At 46.8% G+C, this 18,574-nt stretch overlaps 1 protein-coding gene across 2 annotated transcripts in view; it reads right to left on the minus strand.

Annotated features, from left to right (window-relative positions):
• Nucleotides 1-18,574, minus strand: part of VILL (villin like) — a 151,837-nt gene that overhangs the window by 55,464 nt on the left and 77,799 nt on the right. For both annotated transcript variants that reach the window (XM_033931744.1, XM_033931743.1), the window contains exons 4-5: nt 8,222-8,418; nt 771-879 (exon numbers count right to left, since the gene is read on the minus strand). In XM_033931744.1, the coding sequence (XP_033787635.1) occupies nt 771-879; nt 8,222-8,418 (306 nt within the window). The remainder of the gene's footprint in view (nt 1-770; nt 880-8,221; nt 8,419-18,574) is intronic.

The following is an 18,574-nucleotide window of genomic DNA, read 5'->3' on the forward strand; positions in this document are numbered from 1 at the left end:
GCTGCAAAACCCCAAGGTGACAGTACCATTTAGGGGGTGAAGAACTTTTGTGCATGGGAGAGGAGCGGAACTTGGGTGTGATAGTATGCGGTGATTTTAAGGTGGCCAAACAGGTTGAAAAGGTGATAGTGAAATCTAGAAGGATGCTAGGGTGCCAGTAGGAAAAAGGAGAATTTGATGTCCCTGTGTAAAACCTCATTTAGAATATTGTGTGCATTTCTGGAGACTGTACCTTCTAAAAAGATATATACAGGATAGAGTCTGTCTAGAGCAGGGGTGTCAAACTCATTCACATAAGGGGCAAAAATCTAAAACACAGGCTAAGTCGCGGGCCAAATATTTTATTAAGATACTTAGTTTTACAAGAAGTATAGATCCTTCCTCACCCTCAGACACCTGTGGCGTGGTCAGACACCTGTGTGGAGCACCGTGCCTGCAAATGGATACTGAGGCAGCGTGGTGGGGAGCTTGGAGCACCGCTGGGAGTGGGGCAGCGCATTCAGGCACTTGGAGTGCCACTGGGACTGCACAGTCAGGCGCTTAGCTGTGGGCCACACAAAAGGGCCAGGCGGGCCAGATTCGGCCCCCGGGCCTTGTGTTTGACATGTGTGGTCTAGAGGAAGGCTACTAAAATTGTCAGTGGTCTTCATCATAAGGCTACACAGTCTCAAGGTAAACATCGAGAATGTCACAGTCTATTGTACCAGTTAACCTATAATGGAACCCTTGCACAATGTCAGAACAGCCAATACTGGCTGAGGTCTGCTTACCTCTGTGGCTGTGACATTCTTCTTCCCCTTGACATGAAGGAGACGTCTAATGTTGTACATGTTTGTCTCCACATGCTTGAATCCTGATGCTACCCCTCCTTTCTTGTAGCTGTCAAGTTTGAAGGAATAGAAGGAGTTTATAACAATCCAGCTGACCATAATGTATGCCACTCTAGCGCTTCAGTCTGATATGCCTTCGGAGGAAAATGCCCGAGTTGTTAAGAAGGAGGAGGAGACACGGGGAAATGCAACTGAAAATTGTTTTGAGACTCTATATTTCCCCAGAACGCGCAGCCTGGGTGGGGATTACGCCGTCACATTCATGCCCGAAATGTGACCAGACTCATGCTTCCTTGGGTCACATGCTTTGGGCATGCCCCAAAATTTTACAGTTTTGGAGACACCTGGGACACTATATCACGAGGCTTTGGGGGAGGTGCTGGCTACCGCAGCCGAGAGCATTATTTGGGTATTTCAATATAGCAACGCCCAAACCCAAGGGAATGTCAGCCTTCATATCCAGAGTTCTCTTGATGGGGAAGAAAGCAATTCTCACAAATTGGCTGTTCCGCGATGCCCCGACTTATGCCCAATGGAGATCATTGATGATAATCCATGCAACGCTGGAGCGGAGATTGATGGGAGATTTGGATCGTGGACCGGGTCGTAGATTCTGTCAGACCTGGGAATGTTTCTGGCAGGATCTCACCCCGCATGCCCGTAGCAGACTATTGAATCTTTAAGTTGGACTCAGACTCTCAATATGTGTTTTGGCACTGGACTCTTGGGGTGGGGAGGGTTGGGGAAGGGGGGGGGGTAGTTGCACTGTTGTTTACTGGAAGACTATACTGCTTGTATTTGCTTGTTTACTGTTGAAACAATAAAAAACATTTGAATATAAGAAGGAGGAGGAGAAAACCATGTGTTCACGTGGCGTACATGGTAGGGCAGAAACTCAGGATGGAGCACCCCCCTCCTCTGGCAGGAGCATCCCCCTCTTCCAGGGAGTGGGAAGGTGCGTGGCTCATGCGCAACCTGCTAAGGGCTATATTCAGCGAGTGGTGCAAAAAATCAGCGCCAAAATAAAATCAGCGTTCAATGCTATTCTATAAGGAGCACCCATTGGGTGTTAGGACTTACGCCAGCTGAAACCAGGTGCAATTCCCGGTGCCCAATTTCGGCACACATCCCCTTTGGGGGTCATGCACTGTGGGATTCGAGTGTACATTGTTATAGAATAATATGTAGCAAGATGTGCACAGAAATCCAAACTTGTGCTAATTAATGGCAAGTAGCACACAATTATTTGCACTAATTGGCTCGCTAGCCAATCTAGTTGGGTGCACATTTTGGATTGGTGCTTAATATCGATGCCGGATTTGGGCTGCCATATACAGACAGTCCCCAGGTTAAGAATGTCCAACTTATGTTGGGCTCGTACTTATGAACCAGGGACTGCTTCTCCCTTCCTGTGCTTCCTTCCTTCCATATCCCAACACGACCCTCATCATCCTGCCCTCCCTCTGTTCTGTGTCCCAAATTCTTGCCTCCCTCCCTCCCACGGGTTTTTAATCTCCTCTGGCTGGCTGCCTCTTTCCAGCTGCACTTCTCTTCACAAAGCCACAAGCCACGCTGACCTCAGAGGGAAGGCTTCCAGGTCAATCATGGGTCGCGTGTAGGAACTGCGGCCGTGGCTTTGTGAATAGAAGTGCAGCTGGGAAGAAGGAGACAGCCAGAACAGCAGTGTGTACCAGAGGAGCGGGGGGGAGGGGGAGAAGTCCACCCTGGGTGCAGCCAGCATCGTGAACTTCTGGCAGTGGCAGCATTCACAATTTGATGCTCTGCTAGCGTAGGGCCATCCTTTTTGCTGGGGAGGGAAAGGGAAGGAAGAGGGAGAAAATGCTCCCCAATTGGGGAGCGAGAGGGAGGGAGGGAGTGAGAATGAAGATAAGGGAAGGGACAGGAAAGGAGAGATGCCAGACCATGGGGAAGGAAGGCAGGGAGGAAGGAGGGAAGGAAAGGAGATACCAGACCAGGGGGAGGGAGAGATGCCAGGGCATGGGGAGAGGGGAAGGACGGGAAGGAGGCGGAAATGCTAGACCGGAGGAGGGAGGGAGGGAGGGAAAGGAAGGAGAGGAGATGCCAGATCATAAATGGGGAGGGAGAAATGGAAGACATGGAGAGGAGAGAGATGCTAAAGGGGGGAGGGATGGGACGGTGTAGAGGCACAGGGGAGCGGTAGAGGAGGAGAGAAAAGGCCTGGTGCTGGTGAAGAGGCATAGGGGACCAGTGGAGAAGTTGAAAGGCCTGGTCTGGAGGCACTCGACTGCAGAGGAGGAGAAGGAAGGCAGAGATGAGGATCAGGGTAAGTGAAACCTCCTATCTTTTCTTTCTATTTAAACTACAGTACTTTATTTTGAGGACTGTTTCTTTAATGTTTAATGTTTTTATAGACTGTGTACTGTATAGGAGAAAAGTGCACACAGATTTTCACATGATCCAAATTACAAACAAATTCAACTTAAGAATGGTTTCCAAAAAACAGAACTCATTCTTAACCCGGGGACTGCACATCCCATTTTGAATGGGACTGTCAAGTTTTTAGATCCCATGTCCCGTTTTCCCCACGCACAGCTTCGGGATGCCGAAATGTCCTGTTTTCAGAGACAGCATCCCGAAGATGTGCATGGGGACAACGGGACAGGCGATTGCTTCCCCTCCCTCCCTGCCGCACCAAAGCCAGCTTGCCTGCCTCCCTCGCCCCAGCGCCAAAGCTGAAGCCTGCCCCTCCCCGGACCGGCCCTGCTGCTACTACCTAACCGCTGAAGCCTGGCCTAATGCCAATTCAAACCGCCCCCCTGCTGCCGCCCACCGCAACTAAAGAAAAGAAGGTCCAGGCGCCGGCCCACAAACCTTCCTGACGTCAATTCTGACATCGGAGAGGAAGTTCTAGGCAGCCAGGCAGCGAATGACGTTGGGAAGAAGATTTGTTGGCCGGTGCCTGGACCTTCCTTTTCTTTAGTTGCGGTGGGTGGCAGCAGTAGCGGACTGGAGGAGGTAGGCGGCGGTAGGACTGGAGGTAGGTTGAAGCGGCAGTAGGACAGGCTTCCGCGGTTATGTAGCAGCAGTGAGGGCTGGTCCTGGGGGGGGGGGAAAGGCTTCGGCTTCAGCGCTGGAGAGAGGGAGGCAGGCTGTCTTTAGCACGGCAGGGAGGGGAGGGAGGGAAGTAGGCTGGCTTACTTTGGGGGAGGGGGTGGGACAAAGGCTGGAAGGCAGTGAGGGGGACATAGGAAGGAGCACTGGGGGCACTAAGGACATAGGAAGGGGCACTAAGGACATAGGAAGGAGCACTGAGGCCACCAAGGACATAGGAAGGAGGCACTGAAGGCACTAAGGACATAGGAAGGGGCACTGAGGACATAGGAAGGGGGCACTAGGGGTACTAATGGCATGGGAAGGAGGCACTGGGGGCACTAAGGACATAGGAAGGGGCACTAAGGACATGGGAAGGAAGGAGGAAGGGAATAGAAAGGGACAATTGTTGGGCCTGAGTTCAGAAAGAAAGAAAGAAATGAAAGAAAAGATGCACAGTCAGAAGGAACTGCAACCAGAGACTCATGAAATCGCCAGACAGTAAAGGTAGGAAAAATGATTTTATTTTCAATTTAGTGATCAAAATGTGTCAGTTTTGAGAATTTATATCTGCTGTCTATATTTTGCACTATATTTGTCTATTTTTCTATAATTACTGAGGTTACATTGCATATTTTATACCTTGACATCTTTCAAAACCCCCCAAATATAAATGTGTGCTTTGTATTTTTTTAAAAAATTTTATGATTACCAGTATGAATTAATAAGATATTATGTATACATGAAAAATGAATGGAAGAAATTGGGAGGCGGGATTGGGGACGAGGCTAGGGCAGGATTGGGGCGGGACTAAGGCGGGATTGGGGGCAGGATTGACAATAAATAGATATCCCGTTTTGATGAAAACAATAAATGGTCACATTACCTATATAGAATCTCAGGGTTAAAGTCTCTATGCAATGGGGGCATTCACAGGGGAGGACCATGGAAAGCATCAATATTTACATGTGAAACTATAAAATGCTTACTTCCTCTTTCCACCCACCCTCCTATGATCTGTGACCCTTCGGCCTGCCTCTTCCCTAGTCCATTATACCACTCTTCCAATCCAAGGAGGTGCAGATGTAAAAGTTGGATCCCCTGAGCTGGAAACCCATGGGACGCCAATAGGTACAGAAAATTATTCACAAAGACTAGAGGCCCCTAATGGGTTTACAAGTTTTTTCATGAGTTAGGACATGAAGCTATGGGGGTAAAGTGAAACTTTCATCCTATAACAGTGAAGAATACATGGCCTATGCAGGAACCTGACTCGCTGTACCTTTACAGGTAATCAATACAATGCAAAACACAGTGTAAACATACACACACAAACTGGGTGGGGCGCGACAACCAACAAAATTAATAGGGGCTGATATTTAAGCACAGATAAGCTGGGTTAGGGTTACCAGATTTTTTCCAAATGGAAAATCCGGACCCATGGCCCTGCCCCAGGCCTGCCCTGTTCCGCCTCCAGGCCCACCCACCCCGCCCTCTCGATCTGCACGAGCTACGTCAGACCGCATTCGCACTTGCGCTGTGATGAATGATGTCACACGCATGCGCGTGATGTCACCACATTGCATTTGCGCACGAGCGACTGCCGTCCCAACGTCTCTCGTTGCCAGAAGCTTTTCAAAATCCGGACCACGTGCCGGGTTCTGAAAAGCCGTCCGGATCCCCGGACATGTCCTCAAAAGAAGGACATGTCTGGAGAAATCCAGACGTCTAGTAACCCTAAACTGGGTTGTACTTGGATTTTCAGTGGCATATGACAGGATAGTGCTACTGAAAATCCAGGCAGATTGCTGAGGCACTTTTTGGTTAGTGCCAGGGTGGTCTGGGGTGGAGTCAGGGAAGAGCCAGCATTTACCCAGTGATTTTCAATCCGCTAACTGGGTAAGAGTAAGACTGAATAAAGTTAGGACAGCAAAAGGTTGTCTTAACTTTATCTGGTTTGTTTTTCAGATCAATTTTGGTGGTCACCAAAATGATCCAGATACTAAATGCTGATGTTTGGATTATGCCCACTGCTGAATACTAAGTATCGGAACCTTAAATTTGTTAGTATGGGCTGGAGATAGTTCTCTGTAATTTAACAGAGAGCAGTCTCCAGCTTTGCATTTATATACTCTGTGTGTGAAGAGAGCCCTCTAGTGAGAAGAGTGGGAATTACATAGTTCTAGATCTGAGAGTGGTTAAGAAGTTCTGTTTTGGGTAACCATGGGGAGCATCTGATTGAATTTATACAAGTCCAAAAAGATGCCTAAAAGCTCAGGGAGCTTCAGAAATGAAGGCTGTCTGTTCTGTGGTCTCTTATTGCTTCATTTTTAAGTACAGCTTAAAGCCTGCTTCTGTTAGTTAGACTGTGATAGCTACGCTGTCCTTGTACTCAAATTTAGATTTTAATTTCCATCTGCATTGATTAAATGAAAGAAAAATTTATGAGGCATATCGACTGGCATAAGCATGTGGATGGTAAGAAAAGACTGCCATTGTTAAATGTTGCAAGCCTGAGGGTCAACAAAAATGTAATGCCCAATTTGAGCACCTGAGTGAACCCCACTCAGGCCCTTTACTTTTATCCAGGTAAGACAAAAAAACAAACAAACAAACCCTAATTAACAACTCTTATGTAATATACAATACATGACTCTTTACCTCTGATGACTACTAAATAAGACATTTCATTGCATTGTAGGAACATCATATCCATGTTATCTGTATGTTCTAAATGTGTGCCTATTAGATGTTTGGTAATTGCTGGCATCTGTTACTGCATATCTCAGTTACTATTTGAATGTTCTTCCATGCTGTAATATGATGGTTCTAAAGTGTATATTTCTGATATTGAATTATGTTAGTTCTATTACTAGGTTTCAGTTTGTTGTTTCTACCTCGATTGTATTTACGAGCAGGCTACTATTGTTATACTGTTAACAAAACTATAAGTACAATAGACTTAGGGTTACTAGATGTCACTCTGGATTTCCCCGGACATCTCCTCAATTTTGAGGAAATGTCCAGGGGCTCGGATGGCTTTTCAACACCCAGCACTTTGTCTGGGTTTAGAAAAGCTTTCCAGGTAGCAGCGACGTCGGGACGGCGTCTGCATCTGAGCGGAGCAATGCGGTGACCTTGTGGCATGTGAAGTCATCGCTTCACACCAGCGCTTGTGCAGAGGCCCTCCTGACAAGCGACCAGGTTTATGGGGGTGGGGCTGGGGGCGGAACAGGGCATGACTTGGGTGGAACGGGGGGGGGGGATGGGCTGTGGGTTGGCCCTAGGGTCCAGATTTTCATTCCCGAAAATCTGGTAGCCCTAAATAGACTCTCTGTTAACTGGAACGCAAGCAACCAGCGCTCTCAAGCAATTGGCAAAAGAAATCTCCTCCCACTTCACGAGACCACCTTCACTCCAAACCCAGCCCCTCAAGGCCACTGTCGCTGCTACCCTCCATTCCAAACTCCCTTCTGAGGTCGCTGGCACTGCTACCGTCCAATCCAAAAAAAAAACCCTCCCTGAGGCCACCGGTGCTGCTATTCTCCATTGCAAAGTGCCCCACCCACCCCCGCCACCAGCGCTGCTCTCCTCCCTTTGTACCCAAGATGATTGGCACTGTTGTCCACCTCCCCCCCCCCCCCCACTGACCAGCACTTTGCTTACCAGTGCTGAAAGAGCCCGATGTCGGCGGGACCTTGAGCATCTGTACATGCTCATAGCCTTCCAGCTCCTACCCTCTGAGATTCTTGAAGGTGGGGTTTGCAGTGGAGGATAGCAGTGTTGGTGGTCTCAGGGGGAGTTTAGAGAGGGAGGACAGCAGCAACAGTGATCTTGGGGGAGGGCTCCAATATAAACTGAGGTCTATTTTTAATAGTAACTCTCAAGCACCCAAAAACTGCATTTATCCATCATCTACCAATCCCCATGGGTGCCGGTTAACTGAGAGTCTACTGTATTATGTTAAATTGTACCTGCTGTACGCTGCCTTGGGTGAATTTCCTCATAGAGGAAGTTAATAAATTCCACCAACTAACAAAATAAATATACTTGTATAAGTTTGACACTTCATAAGGAGTAATGTGTATCCTTCAAGCCCACATTTAAGTGCTCTTATGCCTTTCTATGAAACACATGGGGGAAGCCACTGCTTGCCCTGTATCGGTAGAATGGAATATTGCTACACCTTGGATTTTGGCCAGGTACTGGTGACCTGGATTAGCCACCGTGGGAACGGGCACTGGGCTTGATGGATCATTGGGTCCGACCCAGTGAGGCTATTCTTACGTTCAATGCTACTGTTGCACAAAATGACTTACATGATTCCGTTTTTAAAATAGCTTTTAAATGTTTCCGATTCGTGGCCCTGCACCTCACGATGCTGGATAGGGCTTCCCCCTAAGCTCTCGTCCAGCTGTGAAGTGTAGACAGCAGCAGCGCCCTGCTCGTCCTGAGAGGAGTCTTTTCCGATCCAGTAGTGGATATCTGAGAGGAAGCCCGTTGGCGTCTGTTTATTCTGGGGAAACACAGAAAGACAGAAAAGGAGGTTAGAGAGAGTGGACGCAAGGACGGCGATAGACGCTGCGAGGAGATCCAGGCACTGTGTCTCTTTCTTGTTTGTCCACACTATTCACACGCTGGCCCTTTAAAAGACGTCTAAAGTTAGGTGCTGAGATTGTCACACGTATCGTAGCCAATCTAGGCACCAGTGGTGTAATAAGAGGGGGGGGGGTGGTCCATACCGGGCACCATCTTGGTGAAGGCGCAGGTTACCCATCCTCCTCTCCGCCCCTCCCCCACTGCCACTCAATTGCAAGTTTCCAAGTCTATTTATAGTTTGATAGACCAACCATCGAACAAGTGTCTGGGCGGTTTTCAATGCTAAAATTGGAGTTTAAAAAAAATAAAAATAGGGCAGTGTAAGGACAGGCCAAGGACAAAGATATTGACAAAATTGATACAGAAGATGCTGGGGAAGGGGAAGATTCAAAATTACATCGAAGTCAAAGTAAAAGGGAGGTAAGAGGGAGAAGAGAAAGAACGGCCAGGGAGGGGAGGTCGCTTCTTTTTTTTTTTTTTTTTTTAATTATTATTTATTTGCATTTAAAACTTGAATGATCAAGAAACAACTTCTTGTACAGAATGTTGAAAAAGACATTTACAATTATTATAATATAATAAAGAAAAAAGTAAAGAAGAAATACTTTTCTTAATCAAATACTTTAGTCCCAAAACATTGATCCAAGAATCTTGATGAGTGAAAGAAAAGTGGCAGTGGAATCGCATCCAATTTAACAAAGGAAAAACAATTTTCTGACCGTGGTTGCAGGAATATTTCTAATTACTTTAACTCGGTGTTACTACATCCCCCTTCAAGGCGTTTCATAGTCAGAAACCCTGTTAACTGTGATGGCTCAAAGAATATATATGTATTAGATCTATAGTTAACAATACATTTGCAGGGATGGAGCAAAAAGAAGACACCTCCATTGCTGTTACCCTTGGTTTGAGAAGCAAGAGCTGTCATCTACATTTTTGGGTTTCCTTTGTCACATCTGGGAACATCTGTAACTTTTGTCCAAGAAATGGAGGTCGCTTCTTAAAAGCAGTTCTCATGAATCGTTGGAGATGGCTGGAAAAAGGATCTTATCTTGTATTTTGATAAGCAAAAAGTTTTAAGTTTGAATTTTAAATTTGTCAAGAGAGTTTTCCAGGCGCAGGTGCAATGGCATTGCATTCCAGAGGGAGGAGGGGCTGTGGCGGAGAAAATAGCGTTTCGAGTGTAGAAGCAGGGCTGTGGAGTCGGAGTCGAGGAGTCGGAGTCGGAGGAAATTTCGGGTACCTGGAGTCGGAGTCAGAAGTACAAAAAACTGAGGAGTTGGAGTCGGAGTTGGAACATTTATCTACCGACTCCATTTTTGAACTTGGCATACCAATCACGAGCGATTCTTTCAGCTATAGCACCTACTATATACACAGCACAAATGTTGCGAGCAGCTTCTGCGGCCTTAGAACCTTGATTAAAAGCAAAAAGAAGGTGGTGTCGAAAATGCTCATTTCTCTCAACTTGATATTCCATTTTAATGATCTGAAAATTAACCAGTGCTGTGGAGTCGGAGTCGGAGGAAATTTCGGGTACCTGGAGTCAGAGTCAGAGTCTGAAGCACAAAAAACTGAGGAGTCGGAGTCGGAACATTTATCTACCGACTCCACAGCCCTGTGTAGAAGAGTTCTTTCAGTGAGGCAACAGTCGGCAGATTCTGATCAGCGGATCCCACAGCTCGAGGGGAGGCATATGGGATGAGAGGTTTATCCAGGAATGACGGGGAGCGGGCGAGTTTAATCTTGAATACGGGTAGAAGTATGTTATAAGTTATTCGATGAGGAACAGGAAGCCAATGGGCTTCAGGGAGTAGCTGAGTGATGTGGTCATATTTTCTTGCGTACCTCTGTAGCAACCCCCAAGTTGGGAGTAGGGCGGGGCTAAAATATACATATGGATTCCCCATTAGGTTCAATGTCAGGATTGGCAGCTGCTCCTGACGGTGTCTCGATTATGCAAAAGTGCTCATTGTGGCCCAGATTTATCCAACCGGCGCCATTGCCAGCAGCTACCGATCACATGTCAGTCACGCAGTGGCGCCGGTTAGAGAATCGCGCCTCTGACAAAGGCAGGCACTGGAAATGTAGGCCAGGGTTTTCCCAAGCCTAAATTTCTGGCGCCTACCTTTATGCCACTTAATGCCACGTCTGGTGTTAGCCATGCCCAAAATGGCATTAGGCGCTGTAAAGCACCCTATGAAGGTGTGATTACGGTGTTGATTTTTTTTTTAGGTGCCAATAGGTGCCTTGAAAATCAGTGAAAACCAGCATTTAAACCAAGTTTACTATCCTGCACCAATGGTAAACCTTCTGGGCGGCTTACAATCTAAAATCTGATAACAAAAAAATGGCTTTTTTCACTGAGATTAGGGCAAGGCAAGGCACTGCACTTGAATATTAAACCTCCCCCCCCCCCAGTTTACAGTCAAGTCAACCTTTTTTCCTCCCTATTTGGGGGAAAAGGTTACCTTGGTTTATATTCAGGTCGGTTTATATTTGAGCATATACGGTACATATGGATAATACAGGAGCTGGGATCCAGGATGTGATTTTACAACTGCTGCCTCGAACAGTCACTATGGGGACCTAAGAATGCCATCCAACCTCTTCAGTGTTTACACATGCATACCTAATTGGTATCTTTAAATGATCTTCTAGAGTGCTTACATACCACACATTGTATAATTGTGCTATATAAATACCATTATGCCCATGTGCTTTAAGGATGTACTGTAAAAAGATGTACTTGCCCTGTATCGGTAGAATGGAATATTGCTACACCTTGGATTTTGGCCAGGTACTGGTGACCTGGATTAGCCACCGTGGGAACGGGCTACTGGGCTTGATGGATCATTGGGTCCGACCCAGTGAGGCTATTCTTACGTTCAATGCTACTGTTGCACAAAATGACTTATATGATTCCATTATTAAAGTAGCTTTTAAATGTTTCCGATTCGTGGCCCTGCACATCACGATGCTGAATAGGGCTTCCCTCTAAGCTCTCGTCCAGCTGTGAAGTGTAGACAGCAGCAGCGCCCTGCTCGTCCTGAGAGAAGTCTTTTCCGATCCAGTAGTGGATACCATAACCATAATGATTATGTTTGGTTATTCAAATGTAGCTATAATGTTGTGCCCATCATCTTATTTAAGAAAAGCTTATTGATTTACAGATATGCAATACTTATTGACAGACATTAAACTTTAAGCATTTTTGGACTTGGGATACGGGAGTTTGTTAACAATTGCTCTTATATGAAAGGCTAACCCTAGCCATAGTACCATGAGACTACCACTAGGGGTCAGTAGGTGCTATTTTGTTCCCAGAACCAGATGGTGAGGAAACAGAATGGGGACTGCTCCTGGCCATTCTCTTTAGAAGGGGTCTGTGGAGATTGGTAGGTTGTAATTGGAGAGTGAGGGTTTATCAATAAGTTTGATCGGGATCCTGGGAGGATTAGAAGATTGTGATTAGCAGGTGGCTTTATTGAGGAACTTGGATCAGGAGAAACATAGAAACATTATGGCAGAAAAAGGCTAAATGGCCCATCCAGTCTGTCCATCTGCAGCATCCACTATCTCCTCCTCTCCCTAAGAAATTCCATGTGCCTGTCCCACGGTTTCTTGAATTCAGATACAGTCTGTCTTCATCAACTCTTTCGGGAGACAGTTCCATGCATCTACCACCCTTTCTGTATAAAAGTATCTTCTTAGATTATTCCTGGGTCTATCACCTCTTAACTTCATCCTATGCCCTCTCATTCCAGAGCTTCCTTTCAAATGAAAGAGACTCGACTCGTGCGCATTTACATCATGTAGGTATTTAAACATCTCTACAAAGACGCTACTTTTCAAGAAATTCCTGCAAATGACTTAATACCACTAGCTCCTTCCTACTTCCCAGTACCCTCCCGATTCCTCAAAGCAACCTCATCTACTCTTTATCTCCTCTAGAAATTACCAGATATCTTCTTCTTCTAATACATTTACTGTAATTCTTTTGTAATCCGCCTTGAACCACAAGGCAATGGCGGAATAGAAATCTCTAATGTAATGCAATGTAATCTCTATCATATCTCCCCTCTCCCGCTTTTCCTCCAAAGTATACAGATTGAGATCTTTAAGTCTGACCCATACGCCTTATCACGAAGACCATGCACCATTTTAGTAGCCTTCCTCTGGACCGACTCCATCCTTTTTATATCTTTTTTGAAGATGCGGCCTCCAGAATTGTACGCATTATTCTAAATGAGGTCTCACCAAAGTCTTATACAGGGGCATCAATACCTCCTTTTTTCTGCTCGCCATTCCTCTCCCTGTGCACCCAAGGAGGGATCAGAAGATGTGCTAGGGGTGGGGGGATCATGAGAGCGGATAGCATAACATGGAATGTTGCTACTCTTTGGGATTCTAGAATCTTGCTCCTCTTTGGGATTCCGGAATCTTGCTATTCTTTAGATTCTGAATGGAATCCTTGGGTTTTGGTCAGGTATTAGGGACCTGGATTGGCCACCGTGAGAATGGGCTACTGGGCTTGATAGACCTTTGGTCTGACCCAGTAAGGCTATTCTTATGAGAGACTGAGTTGTTGCAACAGCTTTATTGAAGGGGCTGCACTTTGTGCCTAGTCTTGAGGTGAAGGGAAATGCAACTGTGTTATTGACAGTCATAGCTTGTTTAACTGCAATCAATTCCTGACAACATTAAGACACTCAAACATGGTTTGCATTGTTCCTTCCAGGTACTTTTTAAAGGGGAAAAAGCTGGCTATCACTGGCAGAAAGTCTGCAAAAAAAGCCAACTCTTGTGATTACCCTCCCAATAAGGGTTAAATAAATATTTGACAAGGCAGCTAAAAGTAACAATCTCTGTGGGATTCTGGTTTTCATCTCTCTCCAAGTGGAAAATAGGGATGAGCATTTGTTGGAAACCAAGCCAAATTTTCATTTGTCCCCCCTGGGTCATCAATAGCGTGCACTGTTTCTCAATGGACACATTATTGAGCAATGCAGTGCACTATTTGAATAATAGGGCGCACTATAGAAGCTTATTTTCAAAGCATATGGACGTCTCAGAAAGCCCACATGGATGTCCGCGTGTCTGAAACAACCACATCCTGATCTTGCAAAGGCAGAAAAGAGATGTCCAACACACTACAGTATGTTCAAATAGCAAGGTGTGTACTGTGGGCATGTTTTGAGTGGGACTGGTTTATAGGGCGATCCTGCACCAGATTTTTACGTTTATTTCACACTTTCTATACCGCCATTCATGAGAACACAGAGGTTTACAACCCACAGTAGAAAAAGAATAACAGTTGACAAAGCATAATACACTTCCCCCTCCCCATTCGCAGTTTCTGCACTCGAGATTTCACATAATCGCAATTTTTTTCTGGGGAGGGGGAAAATTAAAAAACACATATTTTTCACCTCCCCGCCGCCTTCCCGGCCTTACCTGGTGGTCTAGCGGGCTTTCGGGGCAGGAGTTGGCTGTAGGGAGTTCCCATCGTAGTCTCGAGAGACTACGGGAACTCACAGCAGCCATTTCCATATGGCGATCTGCACGGGGCAGGAGCGTAGGAAGATCGCTCCTGCCTCAAAAGCCCGCTAGACCACTAGGTAAAGCTGGGAAGGCGGCAGGGAGGTGGGGGTGGGTCAGAGCCGGATAATCGCGGGTTTTTTGCCATTCGCAGTCTGGCTCTGCCCGTATCCCCCGCAAATAACGAGGGAGAAGTGTACAAGAAAAGGATGCATGCACCCCAAAAATCTAGTGTCGCAAGCTCTGGTCAAAAGCCCAACTGATCATTCCAGGCTCGACACTAAATACCAACCGCCCGATATTCAGCACTATTTAAGCAGCCAGGAACGGTTCCTGGCCAGTTTAATAGCACTTACCAGATAAGCATAAAATTCAGCTTGAGGTGCTTGCTGAATATTAGAAACATGGTGGCAGATAAAGGCCAAATGGCCCATCCGGTCTGCCCATCCGCAGTAGCCATTATCTCTTTCTCTCTCCGAGAGATTCCACTTGCCTAGTGGCTAGTCCGGTCAGTGGCTAAGTCGCACAACAAACCGGTTAGCGCCAATATTCGTTAGCTGACCGGCCAGGCAGACCCGCGTGAATAGCAGGTCTATTTTTGGGCACTGTAACTTAGCCAGACAGCCGATGAAGGCTATAGTTTTAGCAGCTAAAAATAGACCGGAACTTCAATGCCGGTCGCCCGATACGGCCTGGCATTGAATTTCCAGGTTCATCACTGACCGTGGGAGTTAGCCCAGCTAACTCCTGTGGTCTGAATATTGCCCCCCCCCTCCCCCGTCACCCCTTCCCCACTCCCAAGCAATTAAGCTTCATTGCAGGCCTAGGGAAAGAAATAGATCTTTAAAATTGCTTTGAACTTTGAGAAGGGAGATTCACAGCACAGATACATGGGAATAGAATTCCAAAATAGTGGCATTGTGTAGGGAAAAAAAGCTGAGTGGAATGTACAATCAAAGCAAGCTCGAGAAGGAGGCGGAACGGAAAGCAGTTTATCATCCTGCGAATGAAGGATGCGGTTGGGGGCATATTGGATCAACGTACTGTCAAGGTATTTTGGTTAACCAGTATGGAACACTTCATGAAGAAGAATTAAAGCCAGCGGGAAATAAGAATGCTTTCTGAAACCCTAATCCTTCTCATTAGCATGTGTCCCAGATGGGCCAAAGCTGTTCCACTGACATCCTGTAACTGGAGGAAGAATGTGTCGGTTTCTTGTTTTCTTTCAGTGACCTTTTCGGGCATATTCAGCTTCTGTTCTCATCTGACACACTGTTAGTTAAAGATAATGCATCGGAATCTCTTCTCCGTCTCATGTGTCCCGAGTTCTAGAGGTTTCTTTCAAGATTTTTGCTGCTGGCAGAAGCTACATCTGTCAGACTGGCTGGTTCAGCCCTTTTCCAGGGCACAGAGCCCCTCTGTACAGGCAACAATAGCCAAAAACAACAGTCCGATTCTCTCCACATAAGGGACGCTATTTTCTGCTTTTCGTGGGGCATTTGAAAAGCATGCCAGCGAAACTCTTTTTAAAACCTAACCTGATCATTCATGTATATTTATATTTTGTAATAATACTTTCTAGTGAACTTTAATTGTGCCTTTCGCACAACTGCATTTGTGTTGCTAACCACACACTCATTTCACCGTCCACTAAGCAGTTATTTGTCTTTGAAGGTGAAGTAAAGGGAAATATATGAGAGAGAGAGAGAGGAAGAGGAGGAGAAAAAAGAATCTCAGCCACAACATACCAGAGATATCTAGTCACCAAACGAGGGGTGTATAAGTGTGGAAATAAGCACTAGTTTGTGCTCAGTTTAACAATTGTTTATTAATATATCGATATATGAGGACACACAAGTCTTAAAGGCAGACATAGTATGTTCTAAATTCTGGACAAAAGCCAGCCCCTTATATAGGGAATTTGGCATCTTAAACACAAAGACTAGGGGACACTCAATGAAATTTCAGAGAAATACTTTGAAAACCAATAGGAGGAAATATTTTTTTTCACTCAGAGAATAGTTAAGCCCTGGAACGCATTGCCAGAGGTTGTAGCAAGAGCGGATAGCGTAGCTGGTTTTAAGAAAAGTTTGGACAATTTCCTGGAGGAAAATTCCCTGCTATTAAAACATGGGGGAAGCCTCTGCTTGCCATGGATCGGTAGCATGGAATGTTGCTACTCTTTGGGTTTTGGCCAGGCACTAGTGACCTGGATTGGCTACCGTGAGAGTGGGCTACTGGGCTTGATGGACCATTGGTCTAAACCACTATTCTTATGTTGATATGTTCTTATACAGGTACATAGGTTAGTTTACGCTTCCATGATACTCTTCTTCACCCCTTTGACCATCTGGAGGCCTAGTATTTATTAGGGTTATAAACTGGTCACTACCCAAAATACAAATGACTTATGTTTTTCCTCTCCAGAAGGGCAGTGAAATGCAGAGTTCATACATAGTGCATGTAGATAATGCTCTTACTAGTTCCAGAAGAATCCTAGCTTAATACTAGAGATTACATTACATTACATTAGAGATTTCTATTCCGCCATTGCCCTGCTGTTCAAGGCAGATTACAAAAGAATTACAAAAAACGTATTATAAGAAGAAGATATCTGGTAATTTCTAGAGGCAATAAAGAGTAGATGAGGTTGCTATGGGGAGATATATTAATAAGTATATTTCTAAGGTGGGATTTTTCCAATTCCAGACGAGGACCTGGTTCAGTGAAAGCTGTGGTCTCTAATTTCATTTGCATATAATTTCTAACCCATTTATCCATATTCAGCTGGAGTCTATGCCCAGGGAGTCATAACTAGAGAGTTGCACGGGGACAGAAATCCCACCCATCCCTGCCCGTCCCCGTCAGGATCCTCTCCGTCCCCACCCGTCCCCGTCGGGATCCCCTCCGTCCCCACCCGTCCCCGTCGGGATCCTCTCCGTCCCCACCCGTCCCCGTCGGGATCCTCTCCATCCCCACCCGTCCCCGTCGGGATCCTCTCCGTCCCCACCCGTCCCCGCCGGGATCCTCTCCGTCCCCACCCGTCCCCGCCGGGATCCTCTCCGTCCCCACCCGTCCCCGCCGGGATCCTCTCCGTCCCCACCCGTCCCCGCCGGGATCCTCTCCGTCCCCACCCGTCCCCGCCGGGGTCCTCTCCGTCCCCACCCGTCCCCGTCGGGATCCTCTCCGTCCCCACCCGTCCCCGTCAGGATCCTCTCTGTCCCCACCCGTCCCCGTCAGGATCCTCTCCGTCCCCACCCGTCCCCGCCAGGTTCCTCTCCGTCCCCACCCGTCCCCGTCAGGATCCTCTCTGTCCCCACCCGTCCCCGTCAGGATCCTCTCCGTCCCCACCCGACCCCGTCAGGATCCTCTCCGTCCCCACCCATCCCCATCAGGATCCTCTCCGTCCCCACCCGTCCCCATCAGGATCCTCTCCGTCCCCACCCGTCCCCATCAGGATCCTCTCCGTCCCCACCCATCCCCGTCAGGATCCTCTCCGTCCCCACCTGTCCCCATAAAAAGCAGCAATTACTTCTGACAGGATCATCAATTCCACAGTTTCTTTTGTGTTTGCGCTGCTGTTTTCCTTGTGGAATCTCTTTGGTGGAACCCTTTTTGTTTTCTGTTCAGGTAATTAACCTATAAACCCCTTCTTTTACTAAGGCTGACGTGTCCGTTGTATTATATGGACGAACCCTGCTTCCAAAGCTTTCCATCCCCGTGAGAGTCCCGTTGGCCAGAGGGGGGTCCCCGTGGGAGTCCCGTGAGCCAGAGGGGGGGGGGTCCTCGTGGGAGTCCCGTGGGTTAGGGAGGGATTCCCGCAATCCCCGTTCCCGTGCAGACCTCTAGTTGTAACATGAGGGAAATCCACAGTTGCAAATGGAGGTTCAGGCACCATATCCCAGCACAGGAATGATTCTGATTGAGCTGGAGGACCAAAGGATGAACTAGTTTCCACCCCATCTCCTCCCCCTCCTAGAAAAAGGCATGAGGGCCCTTAGCTTTCTAGGCAGAGTACACAGCAATGCTAATAAACCAAACTGATGTCAGTGCCTAGGAGCCCATGCACAAAATAAATTGTCCTTCTAGTCCAAATTGTTTTGCATTGCTTTATGAAAATTCTCTGCATTTCCAAACTGATATTATTAATTAAATTCTAAGGAAGGACAAGCGATATAGTCCAGCGATAATCAAACATTTCACAAAACATCCAGGGCACAATTTGGATGCTTTGGGCTAGACCTATTTTTAAAACAAATAAGGGCCAAAAAGGTACCTAAACTGCCCAGATAACCACTGGAGGGATGAGAATATGGCCCCCACACACTCCCCCAGTGGTCACCGACCCCATTCCACCCCTCCCCCAAATATCTGCATGAAACAGTACATATTTGTCTCAATGACAGCTGTAGATACTATGGTCAGTCCTAGATCTGCAAGCAGGTTCCTGGAATAGCCTGGTGGGCAGTGCAGTGGACTGCAGAGAAGGAGATCCAGGCCCAAATGCCACCCTAACTGGTACACTTGTGGTG

The sequence above is a fragment of the Geotrypetes seraphini genome, chromosome 2, assembly GCF_902459505.1.
Source record: "Geotrypetes seraphini chromosome 2, aGeoSer1.1, whole genome shotgun sequence".
NCBI lineage: Eukaryota > Metazoa > Chordata > Amphibia > Gymnophiona > Dermophiidae > Geotrypetes > Geotrypetes seraphini.